This window comes from Centruroides vittatus, unplaced genomic scaffold (genome assembly GCF_030686945.1).
Source record: "Centruroides vittatus isolate TY-2023 unplaced genomic scaffold, ASM3068694v2 contig_2104, whole genome shotgun sequence".
NCBI classification, from domain to species: Eukaryota; Metazoa; Arthropoda; class Arachnida; order Scorpiones; family Buthidae; genus Centruroides; species Centruroides vittatus.
In genome coordinates, this window is record NW_027121305.1 from 1,104,898 (window position 1) to 1,122,942 (window position 18,045).

Consider the following 18,045-nt stretch of genomic DNA (forward strand, 5'->3'; position numbering starts at 1 on the left):
GCACATTTCTTTCTTCTTTTAGGTATTTCATACTTTAAGGAATTCATTTCACTCGTAAAAAACTCACTGCGTTACAAATTGGAATAACAAAATGATGTAAAAGTAAACCGTAACATTTTACGTGCCAAAAGTCACGTGGCTTGCGCTTTGGCGCTTAAAACATTATGGCTTGCACATAACGTCATCTTCAAAATATAGCCACTTAGAGCACCACAATCGCCACAATATTTTTTGTAGGAAAAAACATTGCATTTAAAATTCATTTCTTCAATAAAACGAATTTTGAGAAAAATGGCATTTACAACCTTATGGCATTGCACGCTTCATATATTGAATCATATAGCTTAATGGTCAAGCTTTCCAAAATCGTATTTGATGAGTAGTTAATCTTATATTGATATCGACAGAAGTGATTTCCATACCAAACGTAGAATATATAAGTGGTAAATAAAGAAACTGTTGTTAATGTTGTTGTTAATTTTACTAAGAAAGTTGTACATAGACTCTATAACAAGATACTCCAATCTAAGACCCACAGGCCAAATAGGGTCTGAAGCACATTAATCTGACCCCATAGCTTGTTTTCACTGACGTTTTATAAAAACTTTTGACTGTTGTTAATTAATATAAAAACTTGTTGTTAATTAATATAAAAACTTGTTTAAAGAAGGGAGTTTGTTAAATTTTTATAAATCTCAGCCAAAAGAGAATTTAAAAGTTTTAAGAAGTTTGTATGGGGATATTTTCTATTTTATGTACCTTTGCAAACAAACCTTTTCAAAAATCAAAATACTAAACAACACAGTCCATCGAACACCTAAAGATTTTAACATTGGGTGCCACAAAATTTATTCAAAATTTTGATGACTATTTTCTGAAAAAGCAGTTACAAATTTCATATTGATTTATGTCTGTGGTTATTCAGAAATAAAAAACGATCTTAATATTTTGACTATCTTTCATACCTGGCCCCTAGACTTATCTTTTACAGCTCACAAAGCCCTTCTCGGAAGGTTTGGGAAACTTCTGCTCTATAATATGCAACAGTAGATTTGGAGAATTGATTGCTTAGTCCTTATTACTGTATAGAATTAACATAGGGAATTAGAGAATTAAGCTAAAATTGACAATTGGCTTTTAAATAGTTCTGTCCGAGAGTCATTACGTAGAAAGGGGGATTATTGGAAATTTATTAGCTTTTAACGTACAAGTTTAAGTGTCTAATAATATCAACTGAAACGTGGGTTTGATATATAGAAAAGAGGAGACAGTTAGTGTGCAAGATTTTTAAAGATGCTCTTAAGTTTATACAAAGGAAAAGCTGTTGGGTGTGCTCATAATTGCAATCTAAGATCAGAAAATAACCTGTGTAACACACATCCTGCACTAATGTTCAAATTTTTTTTTAAAACACCAATAACTCAGATATTCACAGGAAATTGTATGTGACAGAAATATTTTTAAATTTATAATAATTATAAATAGGGTGGACTTTGCTTTATGACTGATTTGGCATGTGTTCAAATCAAATCGTATTTATGAAGGGGTTTTCTGTAAAAAATATTCACTTAGAATTTCCACAACTAAAACTTTGACAGTAAGCAAGCCAATTAATGACATAAATACAAAATTATTGCATCTGCATATTGTAGATTATTATTCAAAAATCTGTATTTATCATCATTTTAAACATTTTGATTAAAAAATACATAAATTGCTGGCAATATACACAATTGTGTATATTACCAGCAATTGAATATTTGTTTTGTATTACACATGTAATTAATATTTCCAATGCAAAAAGCCTATTTTTTAGAGATGGAAATAGTTTACTTAGCTTATGACAAAAACATTTGAGCTTCTGAAATCTTAGAATTATAAACACACAATGTATTACTGGGTTCATATATTTTCACAATACAATGGGGTTTCTGGAATGACTTTACATATAATGGACTCTGCCTTACAATAAGTTTAACAGGAATGTTGAAGTTTAAATATTTATAATAACGTTTATCACTTCTTTTATTTAAATGTTTTAAACCTCAATAATTTCTAAAGCTATATATGTATAAACAAAATCTTCTTCAAGAACCAATGTCAAATGTAAAACTTGAGGGAGTGTAATTTACCAAACTTACTTTGTTCCTGGAAAACTACTGCTAAATAAACTGCCCTATTTTTCATAAGTTAGTACCATAAACTGAGATTGTTTTTATGGAACCTTTTAAGCCATGCCACCCTGAAAAAGTCTAACAAAAAAAAATATGGCATTTCACAGAGTCATCGTAAAAATTTACATCATCTGTTGAAGAGGAGAATGTAAAGCAGGATCTATTGTATTATTAATCGTATTTTGGAATACAGGTATCTCTCATATAATATGGTAGATAAATTCCGAACAAGTACCGTGTTATGCAAATCCGTGCTAAACAAAACGAAGGGCTAATTCAAAACATGGGTTGCATTCCAGAAGTTAGCAAAAGTATACTATTCTTTTTTGTTACTACTTTATTAAAGAAATTGATAATTTATTTCCAATCAATAATTAACAATCACAATTAAAAGTACTGTATGATGTACTAATATTAATTTTAGTTGAACGAGAACATTTTCTTTTTACAAAGTATTGTCGTCATCTCAGCTTTTCTGTCGATCTTGATCAGAAGTATAAGCAACATTTTCATATTTTTATCATAAAAAATTTTTTATGGATGACGAAATAAAAATATGTTATTAATGAAAAATTCGTTCTAGAGGGTCGCGTTTGTTCGGTTGAGTACCGAGCGACCTTTTTTCCAGAATCTGTGTTTGAACGCTGAATTGTTCAAGTATCGAGATACTGTCATATTTCATTTATCATTTTACAAATGATTGCTTACCTATGGTTAAAGAAAATTTAATAACACTTACCTTAAAATGTTTAAATAAACTTTGCTAAATACGAAGACTAATCTATGAAAAGAAAACACAGTGACGGTCCTAAGGGCTAAAATCTGAAAGCGACAATGACACCTGGTTGATAGGAAAATTAGGACAAGGAAGAAACAAATTGCACTATCAGTTTTCATTAAAGTGAACCTGACAAAAAGCACAAAATAATTTGAAAATTTCAATATTTTACAATCCATGGGCAAGTTTGAGACAACACGTGTGCTTACTTGAATAAAAAAGATATTGAATAACGAGGTTTATACTTAAAAATTGTGAAATTTTGAATGGAGGCTCTCCAAAACAGTGTTAGAGTGGAACCAGAAGTCGTGTTATATGGGGGATATCCCCAATTTTCAAACCATGTTGTGTGAGGAATACCTGTATTTTCTAAATCAGCAAATTTTGGTATGGATCATTTAATGCACATAATAATCTGTAATTTAAAGTGTTAATGATTTTTTTGGAAAATCAGGTTACAGCAAAATATGTACTTGACAAGTTTTATCTGCATTTGCAATTTTTTAAATTTATGATTTCAAATAATTATCTAAATATTAAAACCCAATTTTACAAAATTATATTAAAGTTTGTGTAAAAAAATTTTCAGAATACATACCTTATTAAATAATCTGGAGTCCAGCTCCTTCAACTGTTCGTCAAGTTTTTTCTTGGATATTAACAGAGGTTCATTTACAATTAAAGATGAGGATGGACTATTTGATTTATTTGATGATGAACTTCCCATTGGAGATATTCCTGATAATCGAAATTAACAAGTAAACTTTCAGCAACATCATTAATTTATATCAGTTATATCTAGATAATATTTTAAAACTTCAATATAAAAAAAAAAACTGAAAATTTACACTAAAAGTATTTTAAATTTAGTTCAATAAAATTCATATTTTTATGCAGAATATAATATTAAAATATCACCATACATAAAGTGAATTAAAAGTCTTTCACTTTATGGATAGGATGACCAGGCCTGGGTGGCAAGTACTCAAGTTACAAGCTCTCAACACCCCTCAATGTTTTCCTTGGGTCATCTAAAATCCATTGTATACCAGAACCAACCAAAAAACATTGTAGAACTTAAGAAAATATTGTCAAAATCACCATAAAATTAGAAGAGACTCTATGTAAATGGTACCTTGGATCGACACATCAAGAAATCAATACAAAGAATTCAAAAATGTTTTGGGTTATTTTGAACATCAGTTAAAATAAAATATAATAATTTATTTTATGGTGTGCAACTTTAGATGCACCCTGTATACATATTTTTTCATTTATAAACTGAATAAAATACAATATTAATGTTCTTGGTCACAGTCAGCATACAATATTTTTATCAAATTTCTGTGAATAGCACATATATTTTTAAAGACTAATGAATATAGTCTTTAAATTATAAATTTACCATAAAATACAAAATGATATTTACTTAATTCATCTCTAATGCAGTCTTTACTACCAGTACGATGATGGACAGAACTCGATGTAGTTGAAGATCCCGAGGCAAGTGAGGTCGTTCCCGTCGTAGTTGTACTATGACTGGTACTGGTGGTCAAACCCATTGTGCTTGCAGCTCTAATGTGATGACGAGGCGGTCGACCAAGCACCGCATTCTGAAGGACGGCGTCTTTCTCTTGAGAATGTTGTTGGAGTACCTTAATCATTGCATCGCGTTCTGCTAATTTTGATTCCAGATCTCTTACTCTAATATATAAAAGAATAATTGGATTGAATGGATAATTATTTAAATAACTTCTTATAATACATGAAAAATAATTTAATGAAATAAATTAAAATATCTTTTTGAACATAAATTATATTTAATAATATTCTAAATCAGGGATCAGCAAACATTTACAGGCCAAGTTGCAGTTTTATTTTGAATAAACAGACCATAAATATTTACTTGAATTATAAAAAGATACTCCGATTGGGATTAAATACCTTCTAATAAAGAGAATTCAGGAAGTTCTCATCACATGCTGAATAAACAACATATGACAACATAACATCCAACACTAAATATGGCATTACTAAATGGAATGAATAGGTAACTTATTTGTCAAAATAAATGTAAATATTCAAATACTTAAATGTGTTTTCGGGTATACTATAGATTACTCCCTATGGAATTTCGTGTGTTTGGGTATATATCTGAACTCAGGGGACCGAGACGAGTTCAACGATACTTTACTTTTGGACCGGAGACGAAAAATAAAAAAGTTATCATACTTTTTTCCGGCGATCGCGCAATGATAGGGAGTCGCCAAGTCGGCCTCGCTATCGCAATCGGAAGTCGCGTGGCTTGCTGTTAAAATTGCCTTTAGTAGACGTTTTCCCCCTTTTTTTACTTTGTTCAAGAACTACCGTGAATCGATCACTAGTTTAGCACATGGCGGCGTGTGGTGGCGCCCATACGAGAGGTCAGTCGGGCCGCCATGTTCGCTGCCATAAGTAACATTAACCGAAATGGCGATCGCGTGATGATCGGAAGTCGCGTCGCTCTCTCCGCTCTCGTATCGCGTGTTTAACGCTCTGGGAGATGACGTAGTCCGACGTCACGGTTTGCAGACTTTACCGCAAGATGGCAATACTAGCAACTACGGTGCCGTCTGCATGAGAGCATTAAAAAAGTATGGTAACTTAAAAAGTGTGATAACTTTTTTATTTTTCGTCTCCGGTCCAAAAATAGGATACCGTTGAACTCGTCTCGGTCCCCTGAGTTCAAATATATAATCAAAGTCCTGAAATTCCATAGAGAGTAATCTATAGTACACCCGTGTTTTCTTCTTATAATGGAAATTTCATAAGAAATTCTATAATTATATTTGTAGGATTAATATAGATGTTTCCATCTGCTAGTAGAAAAATAAAAGTAATGGTTAGAAACTGCAAAATATCTATTCAAGGGCTGCATGAGGCCAGCAGGTTGTAGTTTGCTAATCCTCATTCTAAATTACTGCATAGTAAACAATGTAACAAAAGAAAAATATCAAAATACAAAATTTTTTAGCCATGATATGACTTTCACAAATTAATTATTTAACTTTAAATCAGTTATACTTAACATATAAAATATTAATTAAAGATAGAAATACATAAATCAACTGTAATTCTACAATGTTTTATGAATATACTAATCTCTTATCAGACATATTATATTTGCATAAATATTACAAGCTATACGAACCTTCCTTCTAATTCGGCACACTTTCTTTGAGCTGCATATAACTCATCCATGTGTTTCAACTTTTCAGATCTAGCTTGTGCTATTAATTTTTCACTTTCTTGGGATGTTTTCTCAAGTGCTGCTATTTTGGCATCCCTAAAAATATCCAGAAAATTAATATTTTCATAATGTAATTTCATTTATCCTAAATTTACTATCGATAGATCATCCTATCGAATTGTACATATTAGAATTTCTAGTCATAAAGATAGAATGCACTCAATGACAATTTTATTTTTCTTTGGCAATCAAACCATGAAATAATCCATATAGTCAGTTATATTTTGTCTCAACAGGTCAAATTATAATCAATACATAATAGAAAATCTTGATATAACTCTTAAAAATTTTCGATTTTAATATAAAACTAAGCGGAGAAGATTTACATTTCAAATATAAATATCTAATAACCCAATTCTTGATTAATACCAAACAATCTGCTGGATTATGTCGGATTATATTAGGGCTACATTTTAATAATTAAATATTGAGTAATTTTACCTAGAGGTAAGCAATTAAATCGCCATCTCATGATAAATTTAATAATTATAAAATAAATTAGTATTTAACATTTAATTTAGAAGGTTCTAGAAGAATCAGCCTGTAGACTTTGTGTATTCTGTCTTATATTTTATTGCAATTTCCATTTATGTTTTATTATGTTGGTTGATTTTCTTTTTGCGTATTTTATCTTTTTTTGTTATGGGTCTTGTTATTTATTAGGGGAAAAGATCTGCTGTCTAGCAACATTTCCTAACGTAGATGGAGGGAAAAAAAAATTAAACGTTTAAGCCCAATACGGCATCCACAAGGTTATATAAAATAAAGTAAGTATATTGGTCAGTCTGAATGTTTGTAAAATGATTTAAAGCAAGAAAATGCATATTAAAAATAAAATCATTTTTCTTTATTTTACGTGGCATCTTCCTCCTCCTACATCTGTCCCCGCTATAAAAACAGTTTACAGATTTATAAAGAAAATATATAATTGAAAAAATTCTTTCTAATTTGTTGTAACTTAGATAAGCAGTTTTGCTTTTTTCTGTATTTCATTTTAGAGTATTGATTCTGAAAATAAAGGAAAATAATCTTGAAAATCTAGTTTTTGACTATTACAGAAAAAAGGCTGTGCTATTTTTCATTTATAAAGGAATCGTAATAATTTTTATTTTCATAATGATGTTAAACATGATCAAAGATAGTGTACCACTTTGCAAATGCTTCAATGGTTATAATCGAATGATAGTCCTTGTTTGCCAGAATATTTGGAAATCATGTTTGTATTTATCATATCTTATAGGATACAATTGTTAGGAAGAATACGTTTAGCTCGAAAATATATGACGCTGTGCTTATTTGGAGAATTAAATTAAGTATTAGATCATATAAGAAAATATGACTAAATAAACTGCTATTCTTAATTTTCCTAAATTATAATTAACAATATATTTTAAACAAAATTAAAGCTTAAAGTTCCATCTTCAAACAGAATATAAATAATTTTCTTGCAACTAAAGAATAATATAAAATTATATTTAACATTTAGTTCAGTTCATGGAGTGATCATAAACTGAATTATAATCTTATTTCATCCATTAGTTCACATCTATTAACAGGACTTATTAAACTGGCTTTAAGGATACTGCAACTCAGTTTCACAGATTATAAAATTATTGTTTTATTTAATTGAAATTAAACATAACAGGTAGATTAAATAAAACAATAATTTTATAATCTGTGAAACTGAGTTGCAGTATCCTTAAAGCCAGTTTAATAAGTCCTGTTAATAGATGCGAACTAGTGGACGAAATAAGATTATAATAAGTTAAGGACATCGAGGCATATTAATTTATAAACTGAATTAGTTCATGAAATGATCAAATGATAATTCTAAGAATATAACATATTTTTATTTTTCAAATTTTATGAGAGAATAGAAAAATTACTTCTAGAATTTTTAAGTTAAAGACATTTTAAAATGTAACAGATTTCAACTTACTTTGGCACTGAGGCTGCATCTACTGCAATTTGGCGCATTGTACTTTCTTCCAAGTAACACTGTTCCCACTGAAATAAATATTTAAACAAAAAATTTCATTATATTTAATAATTTCATTTTTTTTTTCAAATATTCTATAAAAATCATTCTTCACAACCTTTGTCACTTCAGATTCTAAAAATACAATTTTCTCTTCATATTCTCTTATTGTTTTTCTTAATTCCTCTTCAGTTTGCGAATTCTTGTTTCTGTCAGAACATGGCATTCCTTTCTGCAAAAAGCCAATAAATAAAAATTCAAACAATTATTAAACTTATATAAAAAATAACATTTATGAAATTGATGTGACAATACCTTTTCTATTTTTAAATCTTCTATTTCCTTTTCGAGTTCTGATCTAATTTTCTTTTCCATCATTACTCTTTTCTCACTTGTCTGCTGGACATTTACTAATGCTTTTTGGAGCTGAGCAGCATGATCTATGTAAGCCTGCTTCTTACGACACTATCAAGTTAATCAATTAAAATTCATCATATAAATATCCAAATATTAGAGATTTTAAAATAATTCTTTTATACTTGTATACTAATTTTCAGTATTTGTATTAATATTCTAAATACTGTGATAATAGTTTATCACAATATTCTAATTTAAAGATCACGTTTCTTAAAAGAATTATCCAGGAATAAATGTATTAATGACAAATATTATAGATTGCCAAATATAGTTAATTTCCTTAATTTAATTGAATTTAACCATAGAAAATAGTTATTACTATGCTGACACACCAATAGTTTTGTGTGTCAGCATAGTAAAAATATTAGATTATAAAATTATTATAAAAATTATAATTCCATTATAAAAATATTAGATTCCTTATTATAAAAACTGTACATTTAAAAACAACTTTTAATAAGGATGTTTACAGACACACTTTGTTGCTATTTTTTAACTTATACAGTAGACAGTCATTTATCCGAACTCTGGTTATCTGAATCGTCGTTTATCCGAACGATTTCCAGTCGGACTGTGTAGTGCCGAATCAAACTTTTTTGATACTAGATTTACTTCTAAAGTATAATTTTTATGTTTTTATATTTTTCAATATATTTATTTTGTTTGTGCAAAGTAAAAAAAATAATTTTTAACGATACAATAGTCTCGATTATTATTATAAAAATTTTCGTTAGGCTTAAAATCGACGAAAATTCAACATGAAGCGACCGCAACGGAGAAAAATTCAACACAAAGCAACACACAATGGAGAAAAATTTCAACATCGGACAGGTTAATATATTTTTTCATACATAATCGGTTATCCGAACAACCCCAGTCCCCAATTGACTCGGATAAACGACTCTCTACTGTAGTATTATTTATAAACAAAAAAAAAACTTACATCTTCTTCCAATTTTACTACATTCAGCTGAGCATTAGTGAGAGCACTGTCCAAAATGTCAATATGATTTCTTTGTTCTTGTAATGTTACTCTTTGTGCTTGGAGTTCAATTTCTTGTCTTTCTTTTTCAGCTAATAATTCTTTATCTATAATTGTTAAACAATGCAAATAAAATATTTAATAAAATCATTAGCTGTATTTATTATTATAAAAAAAAAATTACAAAATTAAACCTCTCTTTTGCTCAGAATTTAAGATTTTATCAATTCAAGTTAAGCAAGAAATTATATTCAAATTAAATACAATTACTAACAAAAAAAAAACTTTACAAAATGATCTATATATATTTTAAAAGAGCCTTATTATTTAATAGTTATTAGTTATCAATTGGCCTTAATAACTGTGTAACTAGTCTTTGAGTCATGGTAATTTTTGCCAAGACTCGGAGACTAATTCCAAAAGAAAAAAACTGATTCCAGTTTCGCTAACAAGTCAATGAAGTAGGTTTCTATCATATATCAACGGGGATTTCATGAAATTATACTTGAATAAAGACTCCAGCAATTTTAGTTATTGCATAAGACAACTGTCTATTCTAGCAAGATAGATTAAGCATGTAGAAGAAAAGATTATAAGCAATGTTTTATAAAATTAATAAAATTGAAATCTTACCATCCTGCAGATCTTGCCATGAGAGCAAAAAGTGGAAATCACTTTGCTGCAGTCACGTGTGATTAGTTAGTATTTTACATAGTACACAAAATATTGAATGCAGCCCATAGTTGACGATTGTTTTAAGGATGGTTTAAAGAAAAGAAAAGCCATCAATAATTTGAATAAATGTTTTCATATTGAATGAAATTACACCACTTTCTACTCTTTTATCCCAACTGATAGCAATCTCATTGAAGCTTTCACTATTAAAATACCACATAGTTGTAGAGTAGCATGTGAGTGCAAAATAACATGTTATTGCCTGTTAGAAATGCAATTTAGCAATATGCACTGCAAACGCTTACCACTCGAGTAGTATGAAATTAAATTTTGCAACAAAACTTGCGATATTATCTCTCTCCTTTTTTTTTGCTGCCATGCCATGCGTGTTCATCATACTTTATAATCTCTTTTTATAAGCAGTATAAATTTTCTATTCTAATTTATGAAATTCTGTATTTAATTACTATATATATGTATATATATAATTTTTTTCAGTTAGCCATTTCAGTGTTGTATTACATAGTTAAAACTATATGTGCAAGAGTCATAGTATTAAACTTATGATATTGAGTCAATATGAAATCTTACGGTTCATTTAATGAGCTTTCTAGAAAGCCATAAAACAGAGAGTCTACTTTCTAAGTTTTCCTTAATAAAAAAGCAAATAAAGATTATAAACAATTGCTTAAAACATTAAATTATTAAAATAAGTGATAATTATTTTACTTACTTTGAGATAATAACTGTGAAATTAAAATTTCTTTTTTTCCAATTTCTCTCTGTAAATCCGTACCTTCTGTGTTCAAAAACTGTTAAAAATGTCAATAAAATTTAATAAGTGTTATTATTGTATATTCTTATAAAATAATAATAATAAAGAAAATATCAAATACTATATTTTACAACATATAGGAATATAAGACACGTTTCCATTTCAGCACAGAATTTTTAAGAATAAAGTATTTAATGTGTTTAAAATAATCTATCCCATGTCTTCAGCACTAGACCTTATTAATTTTATCCTTTCATTTGTTTAATTACATATTAATTTTGTATTTTATTAAATTCAATTACTTACATATACAAACATCTCAAACGTCAATATATTAGTAATATGCCAAACAATTAAATCTGGCTACTTCTCTGTAATTATTTTTAATTGATTTCTTAATAATTTGTCACTAGAGGCAGGTGTTAAGTGCCATCTCTTATTTAATAATTATAATTAAATTAGTATTTGTAAATAATTTAGAAAATTGTAAAAGAAAAGAATAAGCGTGGAGCAGGACTCGAACCTGCAACTCCCACTTTGGACCGATTCTTTTCTTCCAAAATATTCTAAATTATTTATAAATATTAATTTAATTATAACAGATGGCACTTAACACCTGCTTCTAGTGACAAATTATTTAGAAATTAATTTAAAATAATCATGGAGAAGTAGCCAGATTTAATCTGGTAGTCATTTGGCATATTATTCAATTAATTAAAACTAAATTTAAATTTCTCAATTTTAAAACACATCCTAAATTTCAAATCATACTTCTAATTATTAGAATACAATTTTTATATATATTTTTCATTCCATCAGATGGATTTCAGTTATTTTGTACATGATGATGGTTTAAATATGACAAAAATGCATATTTGTTAAAAACATCTCTGACATATTTCTTCTAAATCAATTTTTTTAAGATCTAAAATTAGATATATTTTTAAATGAAACGTGACTGGAGGGTGCCGACCCTCCAGTCACAGAAACTATCGGCTATTATTGGTTGCAGGAAATCGTTCCGAGCCAAATACGCAGTAAGTAGTTATCTTGAAAATATGGATTCGATTCCCACGCTGGCTTGATCTTTTCTTTAACAATCTTATAAATTAATTTAATTCGTACAAGATGGTGGCCTGACATTCCACTTTTAGATCAGTTTTGTTTTGTGATCATTTATTAAACAAGCCTGAATGTACAGTACTCCAGCCCTAGTTGTTTGAGTAATTAGAAATCTGAATGGTTGTTTGAATACATCTATAGGTTCTTTTATAAAATTATCTACAATTATTACTAGGTATTACATCTATAATAAAACATAAATTACTGATAGCATAAAAAAATTAATATGAAATTTCCTCTAAACAAAAAAAAATTTTTTAAATGAATATTTTGATAATGTATAACAAAAATAAACTTACTGTTCTCTTTGAAAAATGAGAAGTCGTTGCTTCAAGTTTTTCTAAAGGAGTAAATAATAAAAATAATAAATAAACTAAAAATAAAATAAATTTACATTATATCAGTTACTTTATTGATGAAATTTAATATTAAGATTAAAAGGGATAAAATTCCATAAGCCAACACAGGACAAAAAAGGAAAATCTAGACCTTTATTTTAGTTTTATGTATGCATTTTAAATCAGGGCATGAAGAGTTAAATTGAGTCCTTGTTCCTATTCAGTACAGTTTGTGTTACAATTTCCATTTTTTTTTCCTCCTTTCTGATTAACAAATAATTATTTTTTCCTTTCCAACACAGTAAATTAAAAAGATACGATTATCAAATTCTTCTTTCTGCGCAGTATACAATAATCCTTAACAATGACATGTTGCCAAAATAGCCCTAATAGTTTTTAAATAATGCGTATTTAATAAAATTTCCTATTTATTATAATTTACTTCTACGTCTCCAATATTGTTAATTTTAAAATACTGGACAGTTTATGGATTTCATGTATTAGAATTTTGAACTTATGCTATTGATCAGTTTTGGTTCGAAAGCTTATAAGTACGGTACATACAGTTGTTCTCTTCTAATTGTCATAATATTAATGTCAAATGTATTAGATCTGAAGATGAGATTGTAAAATCCTGAAAAGTGTTTAATCTAATTAAATATTTATGATTCCTTCAACAGTCTTGAGTTATTCTTCCTAATATGAAGTCGTTTACCAGTCTACGAAGTACACATGAAGTCGTTTGTTTGTTTCTGTTCCGAGTTATCCTTTTTATTCTTATTACTAATCGATCAACTCATTTTAATTCCATTGTAAATTCAACATTTTCCAAGCATTTAGTAACTTTTTAATAAAAAAAATAAACAGTAAAAAACTTAAATTTTAGCTAATTTTAAACAATAATTGATAAACAGAAATGTTTTTATTTCATTTTATTGTTACTGCACTTCTTTTAATTAAAAATAATGAATATTTAAACAGTTTTAATAATATAATAGTATCTTGTGTTTTCACGTTATTTAAAAATTCAGCATATGATATGTATCTTTTCTTCTCTCTAATTTTGGACACATCGATATATATTGACATTGTCCAAAATTAAAATGAAAAAAAATGAAATAATAAAAGTTAAAAGGCTATATTTTAAAAAAGATAAAAGTTAAAAAACCTTAAACCTTAAAAAACAACCACGAGAAAATATCCTTCTCGGTCTTTACCAATTTCCGCGGAAATTTAATTAAAAACTATAGACTACTCCTCGAAAATTGGTAAAGACTGAAAAGAATATTTTCTTGTAATTGTTTTTTCAGAAGTTTTTAAGGTATTTTTTAACTTTTACCTTTTTTTAAAACATAACCTTTTAACTTATAAAATATATCCATTCCATTGTTTAAATTTTTATAAATATCTTTATATAAAAAAAATATAATAATAAATAGAAAAGAAACATCATCTTAATGTGATGTAACGGCAAATGAAAGTTAATATCTTAATAGTCATTATTTAATAATGACGACAGTAACGTTGAATTACTGTTTATTACCATTATTATTTACTATTATTATGTAATTATTATTGAATCTTATTTTTGATTTTATTTCTAAGTCAGTTTATTTTATTTTGGTGATTAAAGAATCATTTTTAAAAGATTATATCTGTGTTTTTACCAGTCTATGATTAAAAATTTTTTAAAAATCCATTGATCATTGATACATAATGTTATTCTCTCAAGATAAAACTTTTTATTAAGTTTTATCTTGTTAATAGTTTAGAATCTGTCCCTTTTTATGCAGAGTAATCAAATGAAAAGCTTATTCACTTATACACACAGTAGAAAGTTTAACACCAAAGGCCAGATATTGCAATGAGCTAGCGACGCTTATCACTGTACTGCTAAGAATCATAACAGCACTCTTAAATCTGAACTTTAATTTATTACAGATTTGATGGATACATTTAAAACTAAATAAATAAATAACTCTTAACTTTTACTTTAAAAAGCCAAAAGTTGATTCTTTCATAGCTGTACAAAGCCAATCTTATCAAGCAAAATGGTTTAAAAGATCTCGCAGGACTCATTTTCAAGATATTTGAGTATACTTATATTTGAATGTCTTGAAAAGTCTGTGTTTATAACATTTTTATCTGTTTTTGTTAGACACATCCCGTAGACTATCATTTGTTAAAAAATGTGTAAAAAAAAACTTTGTAGTAACACAAAATAATTCAGAATATTTTCAAATAAACTATCTTGTTAATTTTTGGTATCTTTTCTTCTCTCTAAACTTCTGGAAATGTCTTACACTACAGAACAGAAAATTCTTTGTTCAATAGATACTTCTTGCAAGTAATTTTTTTCCACTTGATCACCAAGTATAAAGAAATCGAATTAATTTTTTTTGCTTTCAAACAGTTATCAATGAATAAAAATATAACATTTTAAAGATATTAAAAAATAATTACCTTTCAGTTCTTTATTATTATCGGAGAGACGTTGAATTTCAATTTCTAACCACGTACGAACGGCTCTCTCTAATTTCTCTCTTTTCTCTGACGATCTAATTAAATCCTCGTGAGCACGATACACTTTTTGAATTTCCAATTCAAACTAAAAGTACAGTTATAATTAGTAATTTATTTAAAAGTTATCTTCAAAAATATATTAATTGCGGTTATCACATTACACATTATGCTTAAAATATTTGATTCAAATCGAAAAACTGAATTCAGTTTCAATTTTCTCTCTTAAAAGTGTCTAACAGAGTAATTTCAATTTTTATTTAATTTCATTTCTTAGCTGAAAAAACGTTCATAATTTAGAAACTGACATTTTAATATTAGACAAAGTTTTTAAACGACCTCTAGGGAAATTACTTCCTATCTAATTATTAACTTAATCTTATTATAGCCCAATAATTCGGCAGATTGTTTGGTTCTAATTTTTAAACAACTCCAATTATAGAGCTGGGTTAATGTTACCTTAGGTAGCCAAGATGACGGCTCGTCTCTAATTCCAGCTAGGAAACAGTGGGACGCACGTTCTAACCTAACCTATTCTAATAATATGGTTGCTAATAATTATGGTAATTTATTAGAATAGGTTAGGTTAGATTAGAATGTGCGTCCCACTGTTTCCTAGCTGGAATTAGAGACGAGCCGTCATCTTGGCTACCTAAGGTAACATTAACCTAAAACTGAAATTAACTAAAAACAATATGGTTAAAATTTACGAAATTAACTTACCTTTTCTAATTTGGCAACCTTTCGATAATACATATCCAATTCATTTTTCAGAGAAGCATTTTCAGTAGATAACAATTGGATAATATGATTTGTTTCATTATCTCCCTCTATTGCAGGTCTTCCGTGAGTTTTTGGTCTAATAAAAATAATTTAAATGATTGATTTAAATTTACTAATTCAATTAAAACAACAATTACGAGGCATGTTTTTAAAGTAAGTACCGTTTTAATATAACGCCGCTGGAGCGCTGCAGTCAGCACTTAGTGCATGCGCGCTGTGTACCTACATCTGTTGGGAAGCCACAAACGCCATTACAGAGCCAGTCGACTGTGTTTACTGTTGTTTGCGTATTATTGAAATGCCGCCGCTCATTGAAAATCCCGCCGACTGCGAAGTGCGTGCCGTTATTCATTTTCTCAGTGCTAAAGGCTCGAAAGCGGCTGAAATTCATCGCCAAATCAGTGAAGTTTATGGTGAAAGCGTTATGAGTGATGGAATGGTACGAAAATGGGTTAGGGCCTTTAGTAATGGCCGCACAAACATTCACGATGAGGAACGAAGTGGGCGACCTTCAGTCATTATCGACGATTTGATTGAAAAAGTGGACTGTCTACAGTCCACTTTTTCAATCGTGAATTGTCTGTTCTCTTTCACTCTAGTGAAAGAGAACAGACATCTGGCAGGGCAGCGCCATAACAATCACGACGAAGTCAAAACGACCGTTCTGCAGTGGTTGTCTCATCAGGCGGCAACATTCTTTGAAGATGGAATACAAAAGCTGGTCCCACGATACGATAAGTGTCTCAATATTAATGGGAATTATATAGAAAAGTAGTGTAAAATATGGGCTTTCACATAAATAAAAGTTTTGTTAAAAATGTTTGCTTGTTTTTTTTATATTTCAAAACGGTACTTACTTTAAAAACACGCCTCGTATATTACATGATAAAATATTAAGCACCAACCTTTTACTTAATTCGGAAATTCTGACACCTTTTCCTTCAGATTTAGCATTACTGTAATCGATATTTGTAAGATCCGGATGAGAATGTGATATTATCAACCCGTCCGCTTTTATTATATCTGCTTCTTCAGAAATTTTCCTAACATTGTGCAGTTGATTTAACTTGTTTTCGGTATATTTCTGGAAATCTGTCATTTGAAATTTGGTGGAGTCTAGAGACGAAGTTTTCGACGAATCCCCGGGAGACTGATGGTGATGTACTTCTTTGGCTAAATGCTTTAGTACCTCCGACTGGTCTAGGTAATGTTTTGGTATATCTGTTATTTCTTGTACCGAATGTTCTGGAAATTCAAATTTTGTATCCATAAAAATATTTTTTGATTGTGACGAAACATTAGAACTAGAGTTCTCATTTGGTGAATTTGAAATTCCAGTACTTAAATAGCTAGTTAAGTGAGATCTTCTAGGTATACTTTTTGGTGACGAAGGCACACTATTTCCTTTAGTTGAGTTATTTCTGTTGGGCAACATATAAAGTGCCGTTCCTAGTTGTTTACTTTTTAAGGTAGGTGGCGATAATTCCGATAGCATGCCGATATTTTTCTCGTGTCTATTGCTTTGACCATAAAATGCCGAAGCATAATTGTCAAGAAATGAATTGTTATGAATTATTAAAGTATTTGATACCGAATTGTCTAAATCGTCATTTAATGTTTCTTCGCCCTGCGGTTCCTGTCTTATTCCACTACGGAGTGCATTTTTCTCTTCTACCGTTAAGTTTTCATTTGATGTTGATACATCTGTTTCGCTTCCGGATAAATTATATTGAAAATCTGAAATTAAAAATAGCAAATCAAATATTCAGAATAAAAATAAACAATATTTTTAAATTCATAAATGAATTACAATTAGTAAAATTATATAAATGTCTTAAAGCCTGATGATCATATCAGAGCCAAATGCTTACTGGATTAAATCAGATTATGTTACTGCTACTAATCTGGCACTAGAGATAGCACCCAACACTTACCTCTAGTGCCAAATTAATCAGTATTTAATTATTATTAGTAGCGGTAATTAGTAAAATTGCAATCTTTAAGAATTTTTTAACTTAAGGAATTCAAAAATGTCAAGAATTTGAGAAAGAAAATTGAAAATTGTCAAGTAGTTAAAATAAAACAACATTCAGACTCCTTATTAGCGAGGTTAAGGCTGAAGTTTTAAACGCGAAAACGTGAACATCGGACGTTTGGCGCAGCTTTCCTGTAAGTCTAGAAGTTCGACAATGGTGTTTGCAAAGTCAGTGGAAT

The 18,045-nt window shown here is 28.8% G+C and overlaps 2 protein-coding genes across 3 annotated transcripts in view; both read right to left on the minus strand.

The window, feature by feature from the left end:
- LOC136970678 (NPC intracellular cholesterol transporter 1-like) overlaps positions 1-18,045 on the minus strand; it is a 152,753-nt gene that overhangs the window by 95,052 nt on the left and 39,656 nt on the right. The window lies entirely within an intron of this gene.
- Positions 1-18,045, minus strand: part of LOC136970671 (angiomotin-like protein 1) — a 39,236-nt gene that overhangs the window by 4,580 nt on the left and 16,611 nt on the right. For both annotated transcript variants that reach the window (XR_010880016.1, XM_067265132.1), the window contains exons 3-14: positions 16,737-17,568; positions 15,772-15,907; positions 14,992-15,136; positions 12,490-12,530; positions 11,027-11,105; positions 9,580-9,725; positions 8,535-8,684; positions 8,338-8,451; positions 8,181-8,248; positions 6,143-6,277; positions 4,382-4,656; positions 3,551-3,690 (exon numbers count right to left, since the gene is read on the minus strand). Coding sequence is in view for 1 of the 2 variants with exons in the window: in XM_067265132.1 (XP_067121233.1) it covers positions 3,551-3,690; positions 4,382-4,656; positions 6,143-6,277; positions 8,181-8,248; positions 8,338-8,451; positions 8,535-8,684; positions 9,580-9,725; positions 11,027-11,105; positions 12,490-12,530; positions 14,992-15,136; positions 15,772-15,907; positions 16,737-17,568 (2,261 nt within the window). In the remaining variant the exon portion in view is untranslated. The remainder of the gene's footprint in view (positions 1-3,550; positions 3,691-4,381; positions 4,657-6,142; positions 6,278-8,180; positions 8,249-8,337; positions 8,452-8,534; positions 8,685-9,579; positions 9,726-11,026; positions 11,106-12,489; positions 12,531-14,991; positions 15,137-15,771; positions 15,908-16,736; positions 17,569-18,045) is intronic.